At 39.3% G+C, this 24,206-nt stretch overlaps 1 protein-coding gene across 50 annotated transcripts in view; it reads right to left on the bottom strand.

Annotated features, from left to right (window-relative positions):
- Nucleotides 1-24,206, bottom strand: part of TENM3 (teneurin transmembrane protein 3) — a 1,268,022-nt gene that overhangs the window by 61,925 nt on the left and 1,181,891 nt on the right. For 22 of the 50 annotated variants that reach the window (XM_083459437.1, XM_083459441.1, XM_083459452.1 and 19 more), the window contains 3 exons: nucleotides 23,426-23,626; nucleotides 19,197-19,382; nucleotides 3,878-4,024 (listed from right to left, as the gene is read on the bottom strand). In XM_083459437.1, the coding sequence (XP_083315563.1) occupies nucleotides 3,878-4,024; nucleotides 19,197-19,382; nucleotides 23,426-23,626 (534 nt within the window). Of the gene's footprint in view, nucleotides 1-3,877; nucleotides 4,025-4,926; nucleotides 4,948-6,887; nucleotides 6,915-19,196; nucleotides 19,383-23,425; nucleotides 23,627-24,206 lie in introns of all 50 variants that reach the window. The other 28 variants (XM_083459440.1, XM_083459473.1, XM_083459433.1 and 25 more) reach the window with 3 other exon arrangements.

Here is a 24,206-nt window from a genome sequence, read left to right as displayed (position 1 = left end):
CAGTTTGCTCCAATATAAACACATGGTTCATCTTGATTATTGTATGCACTTTTGATCTTCATATTTCAAACAGGATATAACTAGAAACTGTGAAGAGAAAATGTACAAAATAATCAGAGGCTATACAAAACCTTTCAAGTACACGAAGGAAAATATTAAACCTCTTCTGCTAAGGAAGGTGTAACTAAAGAATAACAACTGAAGCATATATAGAATCTTGAGATTTTAAAAATTAAGAAAGGTATCTATGTTCCTTTTTATCTTTTGGATGGAAGGCAATGACATCCAAAGGTAGCAGCTTTCACTAAGAAAACGTAATTTGTCATATGTCATGCAGACTCCCTACTAGATGCTTGAATTTATATACAGGTGTCATATATTGGTTTAGTAAGCTAAGATATGCATGCAGCTCCCCCCCCCCAATGCATGCAGCCTCTTTGTTCAAGTCACAAAGAAAAACTCAAAATTAACCAGGTACAAGGCAAGAAGCAACTTTAAACAATTAAACCTGGCTTGTTCTTCAGGTGGTAACCAGATTCCCAGTTTTGATAAAAAGGGAAACTATGGTTATTATAGTGTTCCTTCTTTAATTGTGGCCTGCATGAAAGAGGGAGCAATGGGGCAGCATGTGCAAAGCATAAGGCGTATGCAATCCTTCGTATAATCAACCAAACATGGCCAATCTCATGGTGGATTTGCAATACCAAGAAGCTGGAGGCACAAGAATGCACTAGGCTTCTAATAAATGACCAGAGGCTAGGAATGATGCTTGGGATATTTGTTTTTGAAAAAGGCAACTGAAGCATTTGCTCACTCGCTATATTGGGCTGGGTAGACCTAATCAGAAACCCAACAAAGCTGTTCAGTTTTTTATGTTGGCATAAATAGACACTGAAGCTACAATCCAAACCCCCAGGCAGTAGAGGGCTTATCTGAGCAGGATAGCCACTTCCATATCCATAGTCCCACCACTCACACTGCTCAGAGCAAAAATGGGGAGTCAGGTAAAAATGGATTATTTTGCCATGCCATCTCCCAGGCTGCTGAATCAAAAAACCCAGATAGGACCTGTTGCCACCACAAGTTATAAAACAACAAAAATCCAGAAAGAAAAAAAGGGAACCTCCAAACTAAACACATCCCATTAGTCTTGCAAGGCTAGGATGGCAAATTTTTGGAAGACAAAAATGTGGCCCAGGGGTCAGCATCTTGGGATCCAATCTGTTGAATCAGATTCAGCACCCAGTGGTAGAATGGGACTAGAGCACACATGGAAGTACTTCACTCATCTCATGTGGTAAGTGACTGCACATGCGGAAAACTCTCCTGCCACTAAGAAGCACATCTATATACACTATCAGGACAGATTAATCTAAAATAATATAGACCACAACTGGGCTGAAAACGAAAAGTAGCAACCAAAAGGAAATAATTCAATTGAATGAGTGTAGAGGCGAAATACATCGCTGCAATTCTACATCACAATTCTACACCACATTATTAAGGAACTGAGCATTTCGAAGTTATTCTCGTAAAGGTTTACAGATATGTAGATAAGCATACAATCTGAAATTCAATCAGTGAAACCACAACAGAAAACTCAAAACCATGCAAAGCAGGTCAGTCAGTGAAATTAGCCATAGCAACAAATGTGACCCTATAGCAAGTAACTCAAAACTCAGGCTGTGTTTCAATACAAGTCAAGTCACACTGTACATGGCACTGTAAACTGAACTGAGCATCTAGAAAGCATTTCCCTTGCGTACATGAACAGCTTCTCTCATGCCCACCCACATAGGCTAGAAATACCATCCCATCTGGCTGCTACTACCTGCTACTCGAATCAGATGCTTTTGGAGAAAACTGATTTTCTAGATCCATTTCAGTTAGGGTTTAGGCCTGGTTTTGACACAGAAACAGCTTTGGTCGCCCTGTATGATGACCTCTGTCGGGAGAGAGACAGGGGAAATGTGTGCCTGTTAATGACCCCCAGCTTCAAAGTCCCCTCCCCTCCAGGATTACAGTGGTACCTCGGGTTACATATGCTTCAGGTTACAGACTCCGCTAACCCAGAAATAGTACCTTGGGTTAAGAACTTTGCTTCAGGATGAGAACAGAAATCGTGCTCCGGCAGCACGGTGGCAGCAGGAGGCCCCATTAGCTAAAGTGGTGCTTCAGGTTAAGAACAGTTTCAGGTTAAGAACGGACCTCCGGAGTGAATTAAGTACTTAAACCGAGGCACCACTGTATTTTCAAGCAAACGGAGATTGTGCCTGTATGAAACCAACCTCTCTTCCATCCTTTACATGTTTCTTCTGGTTCTGGGAGACAAGGGAGAAGGGCAGCTTGCCGCAGCAAGAAGGGGAGACACCTATGACTCTTCACTAGTAGGACTCATCTCTGCCTCTTGGCCTCCTTCCTCCTCTGCTTCAGCTTCTGCCTCTGATTCTGGACTTCTCTCCACCACAGATGCTCCCAAGTCACTAAGCCCCGTTAACTCTTCAGCTTCCAACACTTCCGCTTCTTCCTCTGACCACTCATTGTTTCCCCACCACCAATCCCCACCTTCTTCCCTTGTGGCTTCCCCAGCTGGTTCCTCCCATCATTCCTCTCTGTCCAACCACTCCATGACATATAGCCTAACTTCTGTTGTTTATGCTCTGGTAACCTCTAGGCTAGATTAGTGGAATGCATTATACATAGGGCTGCATCTGAAGATGGTTTGGAAACCAACTGCATTAGCTACCAATTAGTTTCCGGGCTCAATTCAAAGTGCTGGTTTTGACCCATAAAGCCTCAAATGGCTCATGACCGCAATACCTCAAGGACCACCTCTACCCATATGAACTGCCCCTGCAATAATAATCTGACACCCTTTGTGTGCCTCCTCCATGAGAGGTTCGATGGGTGGCAACAAGCCTTTTCTGTAGTGGATCTCCATGTGTGGAATGCTCTCCCCAGGGAGGCTCGCCTGGAGCCATCATTACATATCTTTAGGTGCCAGGCAAAAATAGTTCTCTTCAACCAGACCTTTGGCTGATTAACATTCCATGGCCTTTTAAATGTGTTTGTGGGAGGGGGGTGCCATATGTAAGCTACCTTGAGCATGGTTTGAATTGTGGAAAGGTAGCATACAAATAAAAATATGTATTTATGTATGATTGCAATGACAGAAGACAGAAAGGCAAAAGGTACTGTGAGGAACTGGAAATGGGAGGTACACAGAAGATGATTTTTTTAGAGTGGAAAATAGGACTGGGGGAAAGAGGAGATAAAGTAGTAGGCATTGGTGGAAGGCAGGGGAAGGTGTGGCAATGTTGCTGTAGTTGCTAAAAATTATTCTGGAAGGCCTTCAATAACGAGCTATAAGAACAACACAGGAATGAGTCAAAGCTGAGATCAGATAAGGAACAGTTGTGCTAGTAAGAAGCTTGGTGGGATTAGAATGTTGCTGACAATGGATCTTTTAAAAATGTGAAGTTTTTACTAAATTATTTCTCAACATCTGTACCTCTTGAAAAACTTTCCCGAATGTGGATGTCACAACTATTCACTTTGGACATGTGTGCAGCTTTATTATAAAGCTCTCTGAATTACAGTATTATTTTTGCCCTTAGATAAAATACTACCACTTGGAACTTAATGCTCACTAATGGATTTCGATGTACACATTTTGCCTGCTGTAACCATCTCTTAAGGATTTGATAGCATACTAAATGAAGGCAATAAATGTTGTAGCACATTCCTGCATGTATCTCATCACAGGTAGTAAAAGCTCTGTATCATTCTCACAGCAGTATTTTTTTCACCTGATTGGGAAGCCGATAATTTTACATTTTTTTTTAGCAGTGCAGGAATTTCACTCTGCATCTCCTACCTCCTTCATTGTCCTTGCTATCAGTACATAAAGTTTCCATGGCGACATCACATCCTGCTCCCCTCCATCCTGGCTGACAAACACAATGCCAGCCATTTTGGTCCAGAGTACATCTTCCATTGCTATTACACAAGCCAGGGCATCCCTCTGTCAAAACAGACAAAAAAAATGACACTGCATGTGATTTAGCTATTACAACAATTTAAAATCTAATCAAAATACGAACAGGGGACACTTACTGGGAACAGGCCTTCAGAACAGCACAAATACTGTAATTGCACATGGAGAGTAGCAGCAACATTACCTGGGATTCTAATTCTTAACTAAGTGGCATCTTTGATTGGCCTGACACTTGAGACACCACTTACCTGTGCAGGCAGGAAATATATCCAAGAAACCTCTAAATACCTGCAGGCCAGACAAAATTATGTTTTCATGTTCTTTACCAGAGTAGCAGGCAATATGACCACAACATAGTACACAACACAGCCTCTAGGCAAAACGACAGGGGTTCTGCATTTATAGAGGAAATAATTATTTGATGTTGCTGGTTACTTGATGGTATAGATTTCGTTAAGCTCCTTGTTATTTTAAATAAATCCTTGGAAATTTCAAAGTAGCTGTGCCACTCTGCTTTCGACAACGTTAATTTTATCTGGTCTCAAGAGTTGCCATGTGTTCATGTGAAATTACAGTGCATTAAATAATTGCACAAAGTATAGGTCAGTTTCAGTGACTATACTTTATGCCGAAAGTACATTCCTTTTCACAGAATAAGCAAAGCCCAGGAAATAGTGAAGCAGCTTAGCATCTATTCTAACAAACATTAGGATTCAGGCTGCATACGGATGGGACAGGACCGACAGGATTTCCAACTAAATGTAATAGCTGTGCGTATTTGATTACTTAGGACGGACAAAATGAAATACCATAAGGACCACAATAAAACATTGATAGACTGAACAAAAACACGGTAGTGACGTGCTTCAAGACAGATAGCGGAGAGTGATTCTTTTGTGACAATCTCCCTAAGGCTTTTGTGCTGTTACCTTTATATCCTATCTTGTCTGCTTTTATGGCCAAGGAGGGAAAATTTGGGAAACAATTAAAATTATTTAATATATCCAAAATCTATTACTTTTTTTTCATCTAACAGTACATCAAAAACAGTATCTGTCACTTCCTACTGATGGAAAAACTGGCATGCAGCCAACATGACCTGTATGAGAATGACAACAGTATATATCTATATAGATATATAGAGATATAGATATATAGATATATAAATGTATATATATGTAGAATTCTACTATTCCTTATCTATGACTGCGGTAAGACATTCACATAAGCAAGTACAGAAGCAGAACTATGATCAGTGGCTACAAATCAGGTATTTTAGGACAAAGCAGTTATTTCTAACTCTATACAGCATGTAATATAACTTGTGCCACTACCTTATTAAGTTGTATCTGTTTAGTGTCTCTGGGAACTAGCCTAGTGTGCTGTTTCTGTTGATTCACACATGTGCTTGAAACCATCTTTTTTTTTGCTAGGAATCCTTAAATAATTATTAACGTGCTTCTTTCTCCACTTACGCAGCACAAATGAAACAATCATTCTAAGGCCGTTATTGCCTCTAGCAAAAATTAGTACTTACAGATGGAAGGGAATAATAGTAGCGTCTCATGACAAGGTAAGATGAAGCTATAGTTATGGATATCATGTCATCATGCCAGGCTGAGATTAGATTTGGCTGCCAGTTTTTCTTTAGGTACTATTTGCCATCTGCACCTTTCAATTGCATGTGCAGAAGGTAAATTTTTTGCTTCTGAAATGTTTTTCTTCCACTGTGGTTACAGAGGACACACAGCTTTATCTGTTCTACTGGCAAAGAATTACAGAAAACAATTGAATGCACTCAAGAGTGATTACACGAAAGCCTGGATTCTGCCATGAATATTGCCATACTCTAATGAAAAAGCACAAATAAGGAAGAGAAGAAAGGCAATCTGGAAAAAAGGGGAGTACTTGTGATAATTAAACAAAAACACATTTCTTTTACCACAACTGAAGATATGAGAACGTTCGCTGTTTAGTGGTACATGCTCAATGAAGAGTTGGCTAAATCAACTTTTCCATTGCAATCCAAAACTACGAAGTATAATTATTTGATTTCACACAGATTTTCTTAGTAAATGGCAATAAAATATTTTAACATATAAGCTTATTTTTAAAAAGCTTATAAACAATTTTTTAAAAATAAAATAAAAGCAACTACGCAGCTTCCATAAATTTAAGCAGCTTGTCAGCTGCAATGGCCAGCATCCAAAGCAGCGCACATGATGTTCTGATTGCACATGGCACAAAGCCATCAAGGTCCTGACAAGGACCCAGTGAGGAACAATAGGAAGGCACAGTGGTGTTTTTCACCCATATATGGACCCATATCAAACTAAGTTCTACCCAAAGTAGACCCACTGTCTAGAAATTTCAATGGGTCTACTCTGAGTAGGTCTACATGGGATACCACCCATGGTGTGACATGGATCCTGGCCAATGGCACCACTGGCTTCTTTTACACACATATCTCTATTGCAATGTATCCTTGAAGCTATGACATTTTCTCATCCTGTGACTAACATTTCATTTTTTTCTTATCATATAGGACGACTAGGAGATTCTTTCAAGCAACGAAAGCTAGAAGGCTTTAAAAAAACCACAAACAGCAGATGCACAGCTATCTTCAGTTTTTGATATCATCAAAGCTAATCCATTTATACAGGATATAGTGAAACTTACAAAGTGCTTAGTAAAAATGTTAACAGGTGACAAAAAACATTAAAAGTCTTTATCTCTTAAATCCAAGGAACATGGAAAGTAACATGAATGAAATTTATAATTCATGGAGTACATATAAAATACGTTGCACTTGCCAAGTCTAGTGGAATGGTTGCTATAATATACACAGAGATACATGGAAGCATGTCAAGGAAGAGCAAATATACAGTACCTTTAACTATCTTATCCAAATAGTGAGCTTGAGAATTAAAAAGAAAAAAGAGAACAGACAGACGTTTCAGAAGAGTAATGTAGGAAAGGAATTGTTCAGAATTTACACAGAGAAAGAGCAGTGATTTGCTGAAATGAGATCTCACATCGCATAGAAAGTTTCTCAGTGTTTAAAAATGTAAATGATTATCTCTACAGCAAAATATACAGTCATCATTTGATTAAACACAGCATTTTAAAAATGCATTTTCAGACTAAAAAACCAACACATTTCAAACTCTACAGTTTACTTTATAGCTGTTTTTGTTATGCCTAGTCTTTTATGTAGAGCAAACCTAACCAAAGTCATAAATTTTTTTGATTTTCAGTTCATGTTAAAGCAGTTACGTAACACATGAGCTTTACAGCTTGGTCAAACTCAAGAACCATATATTTGATTTCCAAGTTGTGTACAGTTCAGACATTCTGGACAGAAAAAGTACTGTATTTTAATTTTGTCCTGTATTATCACTACTTCAAAAAAGAAACAATATACTTCTGCAATCCACTTATTTGTCTCAGCGCACTTAGGCAATTATGCAAAACACAGAACTATATTATTTTATTGAAAGCAGCGGTACCTAGCAATGCAGAAGAAACTAACAGATGCTTTCAAATTTGAGAGTGAAACAAGGTTACAGATACATATATACAACATAGTATGTAACATATGAAATAAGAGAAAGTCTATTTGTTTTTTCCACAGGTAGCTGTCATTTCAAGAAATGGTTGGCTGCTGTTTTTTAAAGACAGGGCAGTGGTTAAATAATAATTGCTTAATGTTTAACACTTACTTACACACCATGTGCCTTATTTTCTAGTCACTTACTGTAGGCTAAGTTCAATATAAGTGTGACCCGTACATTATGTATTGTATTGCACTGTTTTGCTTAAATATGCTATAAAGCACCCAGAATCACTGATGGAGTATATCAATTGTCAAACAAAACAAACAAACCAACAAAAAGCAGACAATATGTGACTAGCTTATTTACTCCCAACTTGCAGTGGCAACAGTCTAGCCTAGCATGTATCGACTGATCTACGAAGATAGTTTCATTGAAACACTTACCAAATGTAGCTTTAATCAGCACGTGTGAATTCACTCCAAGATAATATCAGTGAAGCTGAACCTGGTTTGCCCTTTTTGTAAGAGTCATTAGTGACATTATGCAGGATGAGATGGTGGAGTGAATTGGTGCCATTCCAGTCTGTACACTTTCTGACTGCCTATTTTTCGATGCACCATGTAGAATGCTACTGCTTGGTGCATCCCTGGAATCTTAACTTGATGAGCAAATCTCTTAGAGAGAGATTACGATGGGATATTCAGGTGTGATAGGCACAAACATAGATTTCTGTAAGTGATGATCAGCAATGTGAACTGAGCACAAAAGGCAGACATTGAAGCACTGGTGAAATGTAGTTGGTGACTCACTTCTTTTAGGAGACAAGTTGGCATCTTACTAGGTCAGAGCTTTCCAAATTGTGTGTCGTGACACCTTAGTGTGTCTGCTGCAGTGTCTAGGCATGTGGCATAAATGCTGCCTACGCTCCTCCTTGGGCTGGAAAGTGGTTAGTTTACCCTCTGGTTTACTAGCAAAACTGAATTACTGTGTTGTGAAATGATGTGTGTCTAAAAAGTTTGTCACCAGCATGAAAAGTCTGGAAAGCTTTGTACTAGTACCTAGATGACGCTGGCAGGAAGCACACCTGACCATTGCTTCCAATTGGTACACAGCAATAAAAACAGAAATATTCCCAGATTTTTTGCTGCAGCAACCCCTGTGCGATTTACAATAGCTACATGCAGAATGAAAGATTTGAACTAGACTATATGAAAAGATAAAAGTTGTGTGTCATGTACATCTGTACTGATGGCTCCATGTGTCCATACAATTAGTGGCTCAGTGTATGCACTGAATAGAAAGGAAGAATAAAATGGAATTGTACAGGACCCAGTGTGGAACGTAGAGACATCTGTGAGCAAGACACAGATAGAAAGGATAAGTGAAAAAGGAAACCATGCATTTGGGAGGTGAATTTAAGGAAAGATATGGGAAGCTGGAAGGGAGGAGAAAAACAGTATGGGTACTTCCAGGAGGGTGTTCATTAGGGAATGAGTGTTCATGCACACAAATTTTTTCAGTGCCCACATGATATCATTGGTGTATCATTTCATTCAGATTTATCCTTTCCACAGAAAAGCTAGTAAGTTAAAAGAACCTGTTGCCAACAACCTGCGTGTGTGAGATATCTGAGCAACCTGTTGGCAATATTAAGTCCCCCATTGGGAAACATCCTAAGTATAGAGGTGGCTTGCTGAAGGGAATATGTGAAATGGAAGACTAGGGTGGGATTTAACGGGGGAATCTTACAGCATTTATAGAGCTAACTGGTGAGTAGGTAACAGAGAGGAGTATCTGGACTGGAGAAAAGGTTAGGTTACAGGAGGTGGAAGGAGAAGATGTGTAAGAAAAGTCATTAAGTTGTGTTTGAAGACAATGGTACAAAAGGGTTGGAAGGAGTGTGATGGGAGATGGGGGATAAAGACTAGACAGGAAAATAATACGATGCTATATCATCTGCCAATTGGCTTCTCTCTCCTCATTTTCCATGCCTAGGGTCTGTCAGGAGCTCCAGTATAAGAAATGGGGGAGAGGAAATGAAAACCATGGCCAAAGGCATTGCAACCAATATTCCAAAACTTACTCTTTGCTCAGAGCAGACCCTCTGAAATTAATAGACCTAATTTAGTCGTGTTCATTAATATCAGTAGGTCTATTCTGAGTAAAACATAGTTGAATACCACCCTTACAATAATTAACATAAATTTGGTGGAAGTATAAATATAGTTAATACTGTACATAAATAACAGCTCCATACCAAAATAAATACTCAGAGAATAGAAGGGCAAAATTAGGCTTGGTGCGTAACAAACTTGAATCCCATTTATTTCCCGAGAAAAATGATGTTTGTGGGAGGGTGATGTGCAATGGAAAAGAGACAGAGCACAGCACTTACCCCTTTTTTGAAGTTAAACACATTTCTGTAACTCTGGTGGGGAAATAGCTCAAGGTAGTTTGATATGGAGCTGAGAAGCAGGCAGAGAAAGGATTATGTAGTGCCTGTTACTTCTCCACTCTGTATCATTTCCTCCTGGATGAAATTTTACTATAAAATTCCAAATTTCACTATAAAAATATAGTTGCTTTCCTAGCAAAAGCTCAGACCTTCAAAAAATATGAGCCTGCCCCCCCAAACACCCCTGAGCCTCACACCTTCTTAAGAAAATCTCTCAGATGACAATGGTGGAAATAAGACAAATTTTGAATTATATAATTTGTTGCCTTAGTACTATTAAGAAATTTGACAATAATTGTGGGAGGGCATGGTGGGAATACATTAGGATTCACATAAGATAAAAGATTTCTAATAGCTTCTGTAATCAACTAACGTAAGAAACATCAACAAACTGCAGAGTGAAAACAAGCATAGCAACAAGAAGAAAAATTATTCATCTCCATTGTAATTTCTCCAGCAATAAACTATTAAAGCTAGCAGGAAAATTTCCATTTACTATTATGTTTTTTTTTTAACAACAGGTCTTAATGCAGGCTTTCTAAAATTTAATGCTTTTCATTAGTCTTCCATTAGAGATATAAGTAGGTATCCCCCTTAGATTATTCATATGCTAGCTCCTGTAGATATGACAGAATAGCTACAGCCTGCAAAAAAGTATATATTAAATCCATTTATTCCAATCATCTCCTGTTTAAATCAGCATGAACAGCATGCTCAGTGATTTGATGTTCCTTAATTGGTACTCACTGCACTGTTTTATTACTGATTACCCTGTCATAAAGGATTATAGCAGTGACATAATTTTCAATGCAGTATAACAAATTCATATTCATATTAGTTTATTCATGCCCTTTACGAGATATTTTCACTTACCATGATCTTTCTTGTCTAGGGCTAGAATAAAACAGAAAAATCCTATCCTGTTTTGCGCACAGCTTTTCAACATGACTGTAAGCTAAGATGTCATGCTAGGGGTAAAATAATTGACCCGGTATTAAAAATGCCTTCCTACCACTTAAAATGAAATTTAAATAAAACTTGCAGGCAAAGCTGAGACACAAATTCCAATGGCTAATTCCATGAAACACAAGCTGGTGAATTCATACTCAGATTTGGGCACAATGACTGATGCACTGGAGAAATTTCATAATTTGTAGCCTTGAAAACTTACAAAGGTTGTTATGCTCACTGTGCTATGAATATTATTGGTGATGTTTTGCCAGTAGTTATCACCAGATGTAATTTAGCACCAGAAACCCACTGCATGATACAGGATTGGGTAGAGAAGGAACAAGTAACGGGAGACTCCTAAGTATATTTCAGCTACCTAAAAGTCACTTAAGGTCCCCTCTCTAATATTTGAAATTGAATTTCCTCCTTTGGGTCCAAAGGAGACCCAAAGCCTTATCCTGGTCCTCTGAAACACCCCCCCCAAACCACTCTAACATATTTTGCTCCACCAATATCAGAGCTCCAACATTGCTAGGGCCACAGAAGTTGCTACAGAGGTGGAGAGGGAACTATATTGGGTCTCCAATACTGGAGTTATCTGCATGATGTATTCTGTGACCCCAGGTCAAAGGATTGCAGACACAGAGATTACTCTTAGAGATGGATTTTAGTGCTAACTAGGAAATACAGTCATACCTTGGAAGTCGAATGGAATTCGTTCTGGAAGTCTGATTGGCTGCAGGAGCATCCTGCAAGCCAATCGGAAGTCACACTGGACATTCGGCTTCCGAAAATCGTTCAAAAACTGGAACACTCACTTCCAGGTTTTGATCGTTCGGGAGCTGAATTGTTCGGGAGCCAAGGTATGGCTGTAAATGATTAGGAAGTGTAGTGGTAAGGATTTTGCTTTGCGACTGAAGGCAAATAGGCCAGCAAAGCTGTTTAAGGCTTGAGCATTAGTTTTGTGATGAAGCATTAAATAAACCATTATTGAAAATTCATTACTATATTTCCTTTAACCTTGTAGTAGCCTTACAATTAATGCCATTTGGGACTTTACCAGAAAGGATGGAGGCAGTCTCCTTGTGACACTTCTACTTAATGCCCAAAGAGTCAAGAAACCAATTATCATAAAGGAAGGAAAAGAAAGGAAGCAAGTCAAGCTTTCTTCAAAAGAAACGTAACGACCTGCTTAAATTGGTGTGGACATCCATGAACATGTTTTTCCAGTGCAATCTGCGTGAATGTTAAAACATTCAGAAAACTAGGAAGCTGATATCAGTATACCCTAACATGACTGCAGAGTCACTCTGTGGTAGAAAAATGTGCAAGTATATAGCAGTAGCTAGGCTTAGTTATGCGATCTTTCATAACCTCCACGCAGGCCTGAATTGAAACTATTTGTCTACATTAATTGTAATTAGTGTCACATTGCTACAAATTCAGTCACATAATATCTTCAGTTTCACATGCAATACCTAATATTTTCAGAATTGACAGATGGTATTTCTGTTTTCCCAAGTCTTCTCTTTTATTATCAAAATACTGTCATTTTCTGAAGTGTTCAAAGTTCTGTGCTGACAGAGGCCTTTATTTCTTCCCACAGAGAATGCTTACTCTTCACTTTCTAATTCTGCAGAAGTAAGAATAATTCTGAATTTGAACCTACAATTGTAATAGATTGCACTTTTTCTTGCATAGCTTGTAGAGTGCCAGACCAGCTGTATTCTTTGAACATTTTGTCCTCTCGTATATCTATCAATTTCCTGTGCAATAGCTGCTACTAACTTCAATGTGTTCACAGCACGTCTGCAATTTTAAAACTTACAAACTTCCATCGTGCAGGCTTTTTTTAAAAAAAAAAAAAAACTACTTGTGTAAAGTTCTATGTTCCCATTTAAATCTGATAAGAGCATTTATGTTTTTATTGTAACATTTCAAATAGGATTAGAGTAGACTTTGGACTACTTAACTGCTAATTAGCTATCAGTATGAAGGCAGCTAAGTGCTATTTATGTGCCTTGTTAAAACCATGTAAAATCATATATGTACATGGTTCCATGGCACAGAATGCCTGTCTTATTTATAGTGCCATTTAAAACAAGCTTTTAAAATCTCGCCATTACTCACACCATTTTTTGATGTTAACGTGCAGGAGAACAAACTTCCAGCAGCTTCATCTAGCAAGATATATCTAGTAACAAACAATAGGCTGCTTGAGAAGCTACAGGTTCTGTTGCATTAGGTCTGAACCAGCAGTAGCTCACTATTCTAAAGTCTGTGCTTTCAGTTTCAAATAGTCTTCCTTGGAGCCATAACCTTTAAAAAGCCCCCTAGTCACCCGGCTTTGCCTTCTTGCCCCACAGACTTGACAAGTACACAATCTCTGTACTTCCATGAGCCCAACAATTCAGTACAAATAATCCTGACTTTGCCTCCCAATTGATGGGAGGCGCAAAAAACAGAATTCTAGTAATCCAGACTAGTCTGCTACTAGATGTCTCCAACTGCTTTCTGCGTAGCTCCACAAATCCAAAGGTCAATTCATTCTAAACAGCTTAGCCTCCTTGTAGAAAACAGAGAACTCAGAGAAGTCCCAGTTAACTATTCAACATAAGGAAAACCTTAAGTTGGTTTTCCTCATATGCTGAAATGAATTCCACCAATGATATGCTTACTGCCCCCATCCATTTGAGACTAGGTTAAAATATACATGTCTCCCAGCCAGGTTAAAATATCACCAAAGCCTAACTCCATCTCTTCTCTGAATACTTAATGGCGTACACTCACATTTATACCACTTACTTTGAACCACATGAATATGTATATAAATATTAATTTTGGACAGAACGATCATTGTTTCCACACCATAACAATTAAACAGCTGTAATGCCTCTCGTGAGTTAAGTGTTTGAGCTGCAGGCAAGTTCTTTAAACAGATGGTCTTACTCACCCATATTTAACGTTACAGATTTATTTCAAAAGGGCTGTTGACAAATCAGAATGCAGCAGAATTTTAATGCAGGTTTTCTAATTTGCAATGTAAATTACCTAACAATAATAATGTGTATAGAAAGAAAAAATTATGAAGCTTTTTAATTGGAGCCACTAATACAACACTTGAATATAGTAGATTCCTACCAACGTAATTATTTGCTAATTCCATTCGACTAAATGCGTTTAATGGCAAAGCAGCTGGTGAAGCATTCACTTTTATAGTGTTCCTATCACAGTTATTTAATTTACCCAAGATAAGTGTCAGCTAAATTGCAAAAACAATAGCCTATCGCTAACAATCTCCCTTCCAACTTCACACTCTTGCTTAGTTGGGTGTGAATCAATGCAACTTACATGGACCTAAAGTTAAGCACACAACTCTGCATTTAGTTATAAGTTGATCTCATTGATACTTCATCACATGTCCAATTGCATCCTATAATTATTTTAGATAGAGAACTTAATTTATTTTATTCTGAAATAGTCAGGGCTGGTCCACCCATTAGCCACAGTGAGACCTTTGTCTCAGGCTGATGGAGAGGGCCTGTCACTCTCTCTCTCTCTCTCTCTCTCTCTCTCTCTCTCTCTCTCTCTCTCTGTGTGTGTGTGTGTGTGTGCCCAGACACACTCTCAGTGCCATTTCGCCACTGACTGTGGGTCAGTGCTGCCACCAGCTCCCCCCTCCCTCCACTGTCTGCTACGGAGTGTGAAGCTGCAGCAAAGCTCTCAGCAGCAATTCTTACAGGGCTCTCTAGATAACCTATGCCTCACTTTGAAGAACAGTTCCTCCTCAGAGTGAGTCATTGTGGATGAAGTGGTCTCTGAGAGTGCCTGCATGATCCCTGCATTGCCATGGCGAATGTAGCCTAAAGTTAAAAATGTATTTATTGCTATGGCAACAAAGCAGCACAAGACTTTGTCAGCTGAGATGACTCTGGTCAGCCTTGGCACACTTGTGTTGCTATTGATGATGTAGTGGCAAAAGCAACAGCAGCAGGTCAACATGCTGGGGCAGTGGCAGCTGCCAGTACGCCTCAGGTGGCAGAAAGTCTTGCACTGGCCCTGGAAATGTGATACAAAAGCATATAAATACCACAAAATGCTAGTGACCGAATCCAGTATCTGCATTCAGTTCAACAGAACAACTCAATCTACATACATTAACTGAAACAGCAATACAGAATGGGTCCCTCCATTCAAAACATTACAGCATTCTTTGAATTGTACAATGTACTTTATCAGTAAGTTTTGTCGAGCAGGTTTTGGCGCAGTGATGGAGAACTTGTAGCTTTCCAGATGCTATTGGAACTCCAGCTCCAGCTTCCGATAGCCAAGGATATTAAAAATTGTGGCTGCATCAACATCTTGAAAGCTATAAATTCATTGTGTCTATTTTAGTGCCTGATTCTCAGTTCCACATGGACCAGCGTTATAGAGAGTTATCTTTCCATGAAGGCAATCTTAAGTGGGACCAGTAAGGAGCAGTGGTCAGTCCACTGTCATATCCCAAGTACAGCCAGCTCTTACCCATTTTTCTTTGCTATCCTAGTTCTAGGTTGACAAAGATGAAAGGTCAAAAGATCGAGCCACTGGGAGACAACTGCTGCCCAGCCTTGGGCCCATTTCAAAGTTTGCTGCTTGCTGGGCTGGGTGTGTAATGCGTATCATCCTTAGTCTCAGTGTTACACCTGTAGAACTCAGCAAGGAGGATGAGAAGAACAAACCAATAATAAGTTGGCTCTGCCCATCATTGTCTCTGGCACCACTTACTGCCTGGGCTTCCCACCTTCTGGCCTACCTGTCCCAATGAGCACCAACCTCATTGTTATTTGTTACACCAACCTCATTATTATTTGTTGCTGCTATATTAAAACTAGGTTAACATCTCAACAGTTACAGAGCACTGGTTTCCAATGCCTCCCACGTCTCCACTCAGTAGAAGGCTGATAAGACAGATGAGCTCCAGGCCAGTCTGAATTGATGTGTGTAGATAAGCTTTGGACTTGAAAACAAGGAGAGGTTCTGCTCACTTTTACTGAATGTATGCTCACAAGGGTTCACACAGCTATTTGTGCACACAGCTATCAACTTGGTAAAATGTGAAAAGCTTGCAGTTCTCCTGGCATATAACTCTGAACAATGGACAAGTTCTCAACTTTGGAGAGCGAGGAAGTGTATGCTGATCATATTAGTGAGAAGTAAAGTTCTACGATGTGCAAGCCATCAATCAACATAGGTTTAAGGAAGCACCTGATGCAAGTTTCCACTGAGAACTTCTATTAGTTTTTAAAAAGGTTTCATTTCTTTCCCACCTAATTTTCAATTACTCTTTCTATTTGTATTCAGCAGGGCACATATTTAGAAGCCCCCCAAAAATCCCATCTCTCCAGTTTAAGGAAAGGTAGTCCTTTGAGGTGTTCTCTGCTAATAGTGCTTTAAACACCAAGCTGTTTATTGAGTTACATTGATTTTCATGTAGATGCAGGCAATTCAAATGGAAATCTGGCCTAGGGGAAATCCTAATTCCTTTAAGCTACGAAATACCTGCTATTTGTTTTTATTTCTTCACTACATTGGAAAGCAAGATCATTAATGATCACAAAGACATGCTTTGTTCAGAAAGAAAAATGTAGGCAAGCTGGTCAGCGCACCTCTATTAAACACCAAGGCTGATGTGAGATTAGGAAGCCAATCAGTGTAAATTTGAAAATGAAACACTAACAGCTGGGGAATTAGCTGTTAAACACTACATACAAGACTAAAACATTTGAAATCTGGACAGAATTTCAGTCTTGCACCTTGTATCTTGTTTTATTAAGCATCATGATTGTACGACTAGTATTGCTGTACAAACTCACATGGTGCAATTATTATGGTGCATTGTGTTATTTCCAGTCTTTTTTCTTTTGAACCCTGTAATAAGATTACAAAGACCCTCAGAAATATAGGTGGTGTAAGTTATTCCTCTTGACAATTATTGCAGACTCCTTTTTCTACTGCTATTGGATAGTGATCACAGACTTACTGGGAGTACCACAAAGGCTGGGCGCAATACACTTTGTATTATTGTCATTATGCAGGTTTTATTTTTCTCTAACATTATTTTATCTGTACTAACAGAAGGTTGGATCCAAAACACTAATTCTGTTGGGGGAAAACTGTTTTCATTGGAACAATGGAATCTTGAGATCCAACTCATTGGTTCTACCCATTTCTCCTTTCAAGCTTTTTATCATTGTATTTATTTATACACACAGCTCCCGTTTACCAAACACAGTATATGCTCCATGGAAATTGTTCATTAGGCGAGCATTTGCATAACGAGTCAACAATTTCCATTGATTCCTAGGAGAACATTTGTAATTGGGGATTTGTCAGATCTGTCTCCATGGTTTCTTCCTAAAATGGCTGCAGCCAATCAGCATGTCTCTCACAAAGAACAAAAACTGATCTGTCTGATCTCTCCTGCTCTCCAATTTGTCTGATCTTGTTCCCTCCCTCTCTGCACAGTTTCTGTCCAAAAAATGTCTGCAGCCAAACATCAAAGCACAAACAAACAAGAAAGTAGGCAGACTCCCGCTGTTCAGATATCTGAACCTGCAGAGTGTACAGCAAGGTTTGGGCATAATTCTTTATATTCAGATAAGTTAATTTTTGCATAGCGAGTGGATAGCAGGACCTGCATGTTTAAGAAATTATACTTTACTCTTGTAACATACATACATGCATTACACAAGACAGCTTTTATGTGCTGTTGCCATCAATAAATACACTCTAGCACCAATATTAAAGCAATAAATTTGGTATTCTGTAAGTTTAAAATTGGTAAATGGAATTTCAAAGTATACTTATAATAAAATTAATCCATTTTGCCATAGGTATTCTCATAGCTGCAAGCTGCAATTCTGTCCCCATCCATTAGGGTTTAAAGAGATTGGTGAGATTGAAAGTTATTGGGAACCATGACTATGTATAAGGGGAAACTGGATATATATGGGATTAGAACTGTTGCTGAATTAGTCAGTCATTGCAGGAAAATGGAAGCCCTACCCAAACCACTTGAATGTTTAAAAGCTTAACAAATATCCAAAACAACGAGTGTATTATTGCAAAAGCAGTAACGCAATAAATACACGGGCAGCACGTAGTTTTGAAATCTAGTCGAACCCCCTGCCTTCCCAATGCTGATGAAAAAGACCCTGTTGTGTCTAATACATTGGAAAAAAATGTGCAAGAACAGTTCATCCATATATAATTGTAATCCATGTAGGTCGGTGAGGCCAACAGAAGAGTGATTTGCTGAATAATTACAAGCTGACAAGCTAAAGCTTAGCGATAGGCTTTGTCTCCCACATCCATTTTACCATAGACTTTAAAAGGAGCAGGAAATATGGAAACAAATGTGAAGTATCACTATGAAAAGTCTTCCTTCATTTGTCCTCTTTGTGATCTTTAATGACTTATCATGGATCCAACTTAGTTAGATATCAAAGGTTATTTGGTCAAAGACTGGTTTCTGAAAAGAAACATAACAGAATTCTAAGAAAGAAAAAAGGCATCTTTCTTTTATATCCATATAATATGCAGGATGTAAAGGAAAAATGAGTCGTGTACTACAAAAACACAGGGCCTCTGCTCTTGCTTGCAAAAAAGCAAACAAACCTATGAATGGAAGTGCTGAAAGTCAGCAAGTTGCTCAATTTGTCGAAACAGAAGCTTTGTGGAAATGTTAAATAATTCATTATGCCTGCTAACAAAACTCAACAAAAATTATTTCAGGGTGCTAGATTTCCTGGCAAACAAACCAGCTTTTATGTTCATGTACAATGTTTCTTTAGTTTCCTTTGTTAATAAAGGTGAAATGAGATGCACGACTACAAGCTAAAATCAGAAAAGCTGGTAGAAATGAACTGATTTATCCAATGATTAGGAAGAATACTAAAATAGTTATCATTGGAGTCAGTGAACTTATGTGTAGAGAAAACCAAGAAAAAATTGAATAGAGATTCTTGCCCCTTCCAACGGGGGTGAGATAGCTATAAAGGATTGATGATCCATCATATAATCATTTCTTCTTCTTTTTTTAAAGTAACAATTTCTTTACACAAACTGACAAGTGAAAATATTCCATTTGAAGGAACAGGCTTCAAAGTGCTAAATTTCTGATTCAGACAAGGTCAGGACCTCTGGCTTTTTAAGTTCAGTATTGAAGAATAATATTAAAGCACAGTTAGCCTACCAATCGTGCAGTGCTCGCCATTCCAGCCTTGGCTGCATTCACACTTCCCATCTTTACATGTTCCATGTTCAGCACACCGAGGGTGACATGCTCTCTGACTGCAGGATGGGCCAGTCCAGCCTTCTTCACAACGACAAGTTCCACCCATGCAGACGCCATGTGTGCCACAGTCAACAGAACAGATTTCTGCATCAGAAATAAACAGCAGGAGATAGGATGATGGGGTGGGGGTGAGAAAGAACACAATAATTAGCCAAATTCCTGATCCAACCTGATCACAGAGGAAGGCAAACCCTTTGAAAATGTAATTTAAAAAGTTACTATAAAAGCATTTTCAGGAAGCTCTCAAGAGGTTGGGGAATCTACATCTTAGCTAATGCTCTATTAGTTGCCCAGGAGATTTAGTGATGTCTATCTACCACAGCTTTTCTTCAGTTAGCTTTGAGTATTTTAAAATTAGATTTCCTAATCACATATATCTTAAGACTCACCTGTTCTTACACATATGAGGATTTATGTAATATTCTTACTGAGCATTGAGATCATATGCACTGAAAACTAACAGTAGCTACAGCAGAAGATCTTGTTTTAACCCACAGAAAAATAAAGATACAACAATATCATGTTAATGTTTTGATTCTACCAGTGTTAAGCCTGAAGTCTTCCATCAAGGGAGTACAAACAGCTATTCCTTTTGTCTATTTCCGTTCTATGATCTCCAGCACTTCTGTTCCTGAAATTGTCAGTCTAATGTATTATTTAATGTAACCTTGAAATTAAGTGTTTCCATTCTTGAAATCCTCATGATTGTTGAAAGAAAGGGCACTGAGATAAATCTCTTTCCTACTCTCTGCCCTATTGTGGCAACTTAATGTAACTACACTCCCAAGTCCACAAGTAAGTATAGTTATTGTGTGGAACATTAACACAATATGCATGCATTTTGTATGTGTGTGTCTATCCTTGAGCCCAAAATATCGTGTGTTCTGACTGGGTAGTTTTGGCATAGGCATTGGGAGTGAATCCAGAACCATCCAACCTGACTGCTGGATGACTGATTGGCAGGGTCACCCTATGACCTACATCTGGACATCTGGACACAAGCACTGCCCCTAGGACCCCTCTAACAGAGTACCCTGATCCACTGGGACTCCCCAATCTCCTTCCTGCTTAGACTAAGGATCCAACCCAATGCCCTAACTGCCAGATTGGTTGTGACAATTGCTATGTGGTAGGCAAAAACCCCCAAACAGTATCAACTGACCATTTAACCCATTATTTACAGCAGGGGTGGGAAATGTTTTTTCTGTGGAGGGCCGCATATCCTCAGGGGTAATCTATTGGGGACCACATGCAAGCGGTGGGTAGGGTTGGGCCAAAAGTGGATGAAGCCACCTGTTTTTTCTTTCACTCTGTTTGCCATGTTCTCCCACTCTGCCATCTTCATTCCTCCCATTATCTCCATCCTTGTTACCTGCATGACATTAGGCCAAGGGCCGCATGAAATTAGGGGAAAGGCCGCATGTGGGAGGTAGGCTGGTCACTTTTCATCTACAGTATTCAGTTCCTTATTTGTCATCTTGTGAAAATGCACTGTGAAAATGCTAAAATAATAAAGTGTTTTCTAAGCTACATAAAACACTTTATTCTCAAGCTGAATACAAGGTGTGAAATAATACTCCAGTCTATTACAGTTTGCATTTATCTCTCCTTTTTTTGAGGGAATAGTTTTCTGTGGCGCTAATATGAGGAGGAAAAACATAGCTTAAGGGATATAGTTTAAGACTCTTAGAACAAAGCTGGCACAGCCATAAGATGTTTCATAAGCATATTATATGACTTCTGTCTCCTGAAAGAAAGAAACAGCAGAAAAAGCAATTCTGGAAACAAAGTCAGAAATTATTTGTGATAGATATTGAAATAGGAATGTAATAATAAAGAAGCTGAAAAGGATCCTTCCCCTGAGAAGTCATTGCTGTATCTCAAAGAGCTGTAGAACATTAAACATACTATCAAGACTTGTGACACATTTTATGCGCTAGAAGGTGTGGGAGCCAAGAGAGTTTCTCATATAATCTTTTTATATCTACTTTGAACTAAATGATGTATTTATTTATTATGAGATCTTGGATGGATTAACTTCAAAACATCAACCCTGCTCTGGGAGGGAAAGGTTTATTTCAGAGGCCCCACCTTATGTCTTCCATCTAATCAATTTTTCATTAGAGTGGAGGTGTTTATCAGCTTCTAGCACACTTGCTTTAAGCAAGGTGCGTCAGTCTTTGTAATGAACTTATTAATTAGAGTTAATTTAACTGAAGAGGAATTGGAGGGCTAATTAATGGACAAACTGCTGATGAAGACAGAGGAAAGCAAAGTTGATTTTAAATGCCCCCGCTAAACCTTTGGGTGGAGCAAAACAACTTTTCCTTTTCCTCTTAGAATCTTAACAAAACAATTTTTTAATTAGGAACATTTATATACTGATTAAAGGTAAAGGGACCCCTAACCGTTAGGCCCAGTCATGGGTGACTCTGGGGTTGCAGTGCTCATCTCGCTTTACTGGCATAGGGAACCAGTGTACAGCTTCCGGGTCATGTGGCCAGCATGACTAAGCTGCTACTGGCGAACCAGAGCTGCGCACGGAAACGCTGTTTACCTTCCCACCGGAGCGGTACCTTTTTATCTACTTGAACTTTGATGTGCTTTTGAACTGCTAGGTTGACAGGAGCAGGGACCAAGGAATGGGAGCTCACCCCGTTGCGGGGGATTTGAACCGCCAACCTTCTGATCGGCAAGTCCTAGGCTCTGTGGTTTAACCCACAGCGCCACCCGCGTCCCTTTTATACTGATTATCTACAGGTTATTTGAAACATTTGGAGAATAAGGAGCAAAGTAATTAATCTATGTTTCAATGGTTCTGGAGCACAATCAGCTCTCTAGCCACCCACTCACCACCACCAGCAGCCATGGAATATTGCCCTGGCTGCTCCTCCATGAGCGCCACCATTCCACGGACACTGCATCACCCTGACTTGCCAGTCTGCTGCTCTTTCCACACCATCCTACTGCAATCCTAGCCGTTCATTCTTTTCTCTTCCTCCCACCTCCACCCCCTCCCTTACCAGGCAGTGATAAGAATGGAAAAGGTCATGTTTCCTTCCATTATTATTACTCAACATGTGGAGGTTGGGCAGCCAGTGAGTGGCACAGTGATGCTCCAACCATACCCACCATGTTCAATCCCCTTCCAATGCCTCCAAACCTGCAGGGGCCCAGAGTGATTTGGGGGAAAACGATGATGGTCAGTGAAGCTGTAGCTTCACCGCACCTGGTTATAAAAAGATGAGTTAAAAGAAAAGAAAGGAATGTTGTGGTGACTAATGTCAGCCTAGTTATTCTCAGGGGTGTTGACCCTTGGCCTGTTTGCCACTGCACTGCTACCCTCAGCTTCTGTCACTCTCTGCCAGCCATACCCACCATCACTTCTGCAGCCAGGCTGTAGGGCCTACCAAAGAATAGTGCCATTGTAGGACCCTGGCAGCATTATTGTTTGGTAAACTCAGCAGCCACCATCTGGTGGGAGCATAAATGGCACTTGGATATATATATATAAACTGTCTAAGCCAGAAAATAAACATTAAGCATCATAAGGTGCTACCACTGACTTACTGCGACATCACAAGGTACAATATTAATTTTGTTATTATAGTGCTGCAGGCTGGTACCTCAGCAAAAAGACTGCACTACCATCTTTCAAGTGAAGAAGAAATTTGCAGAGGTTTGTTTAATAGAAAACCTTCAAGTCTATGCCGAATGTGAGGCACTTTTGCACATGTGGTCGGCCATACATGACGTGAACTTGGCTCACTCCCGTATTAATAAATGAAATGATTTTACTGTTGATTTGTTAATTATTCTATATGATTTATGTTGCAATTGTAATGTTATTGCTACATATTGTTTGTCAGCTGCTTTGAGACTCATGTGGGTAAAAAGCGGTGAGGAAATATATGAATGAAATGAAATGAATCAAGTCTTGGTGGTGGCAATCTGCTATCAATCTATGGCCAATTTCAGTTAAGTATTCCTACATGTTTTTTGCTTGCATTGCTTCATTGCTTATAGCCTTTAGCTACACTGGGACCGAAATGTAATATCGTTCTAGAATATTGCCCAATATGAACAGTTAAAGCAAACAGATTTCTTTTTTTAAAAAAAGTCCTTACCATTGGAGCAGTCAGGACCAGTCCAATTAGGGTCACAAGTGCATGTGCCACTTTCTTGAAGATACGTGCCATGGCCAGAGCACTGGTCTGGACACATAGTCTTCAGAATTTCACAGTTGTTACCACCCCATCCTGGATTACAATGGCACTCTCCATGGATGCACACACCATGATTTGAACAGGCTGGATCTAAACAATCAGCTGAAACGGGAAGACAGTTTTGCATCTATGAGTTCTATCGTTATTTCCCATGAATTAGGCTACAGTATATTCATTCTTACACATGAGTAAAGAAGCACAACAATTCAGTGATCTGTATAATGCTCCTATTAGGCTCTGAAAAAGAACAGAGCACAAAGCAGAAGAAACCTTCAATTCCTCGCTATGCTCCTTTTACTTTAACTACAAGTTAACAGAACGCAGCAGCAAAAATCAATAGAGGTACACGCTTTAATCATCAGAAGGTCTAGAAAAAGACCTGGCTGTAATTGTGGCAGGGGCTGCAGAACAGGGCTTACTAACACAAAATGATGATTATTTTAGCTCTCATTAAAAAATGCAAGCTTCAAATCATAAAGGCAAGCAAACAAAACAAAATGCAACAGGCTGCCATCCTAACCCCACTGACCCACTTAATTCATGGAACTTATTTCTAAGTAGACATGGCTGGAATTGCAGCCTTAGAAGCTAGAATTCCCCTTTACATTCCCAATATATGTGCCTACATATTTTCTAATACCTGCAAGTTCCATGCCTAACTAGCCAACAAGCCAGATGCACA

Source organism: Podarcis liolepis, assembly GCF_965112155.1.
Source record: "Podarcis liolepis genome assembly, chromosome: 9".
In the NCBI taxonomy this organism is placed as follows: Eukaryota; Metazoa; Chordata; class Lepidosauria; order Squamata; family Lacertidae; genus Podarcis; species Podarcis liolepis.
The sequence above is the reverse complement of the archived record's forward strand: the minus strand, read 5'-3'. Positions and strand labels throughout refer to the sequence as shown.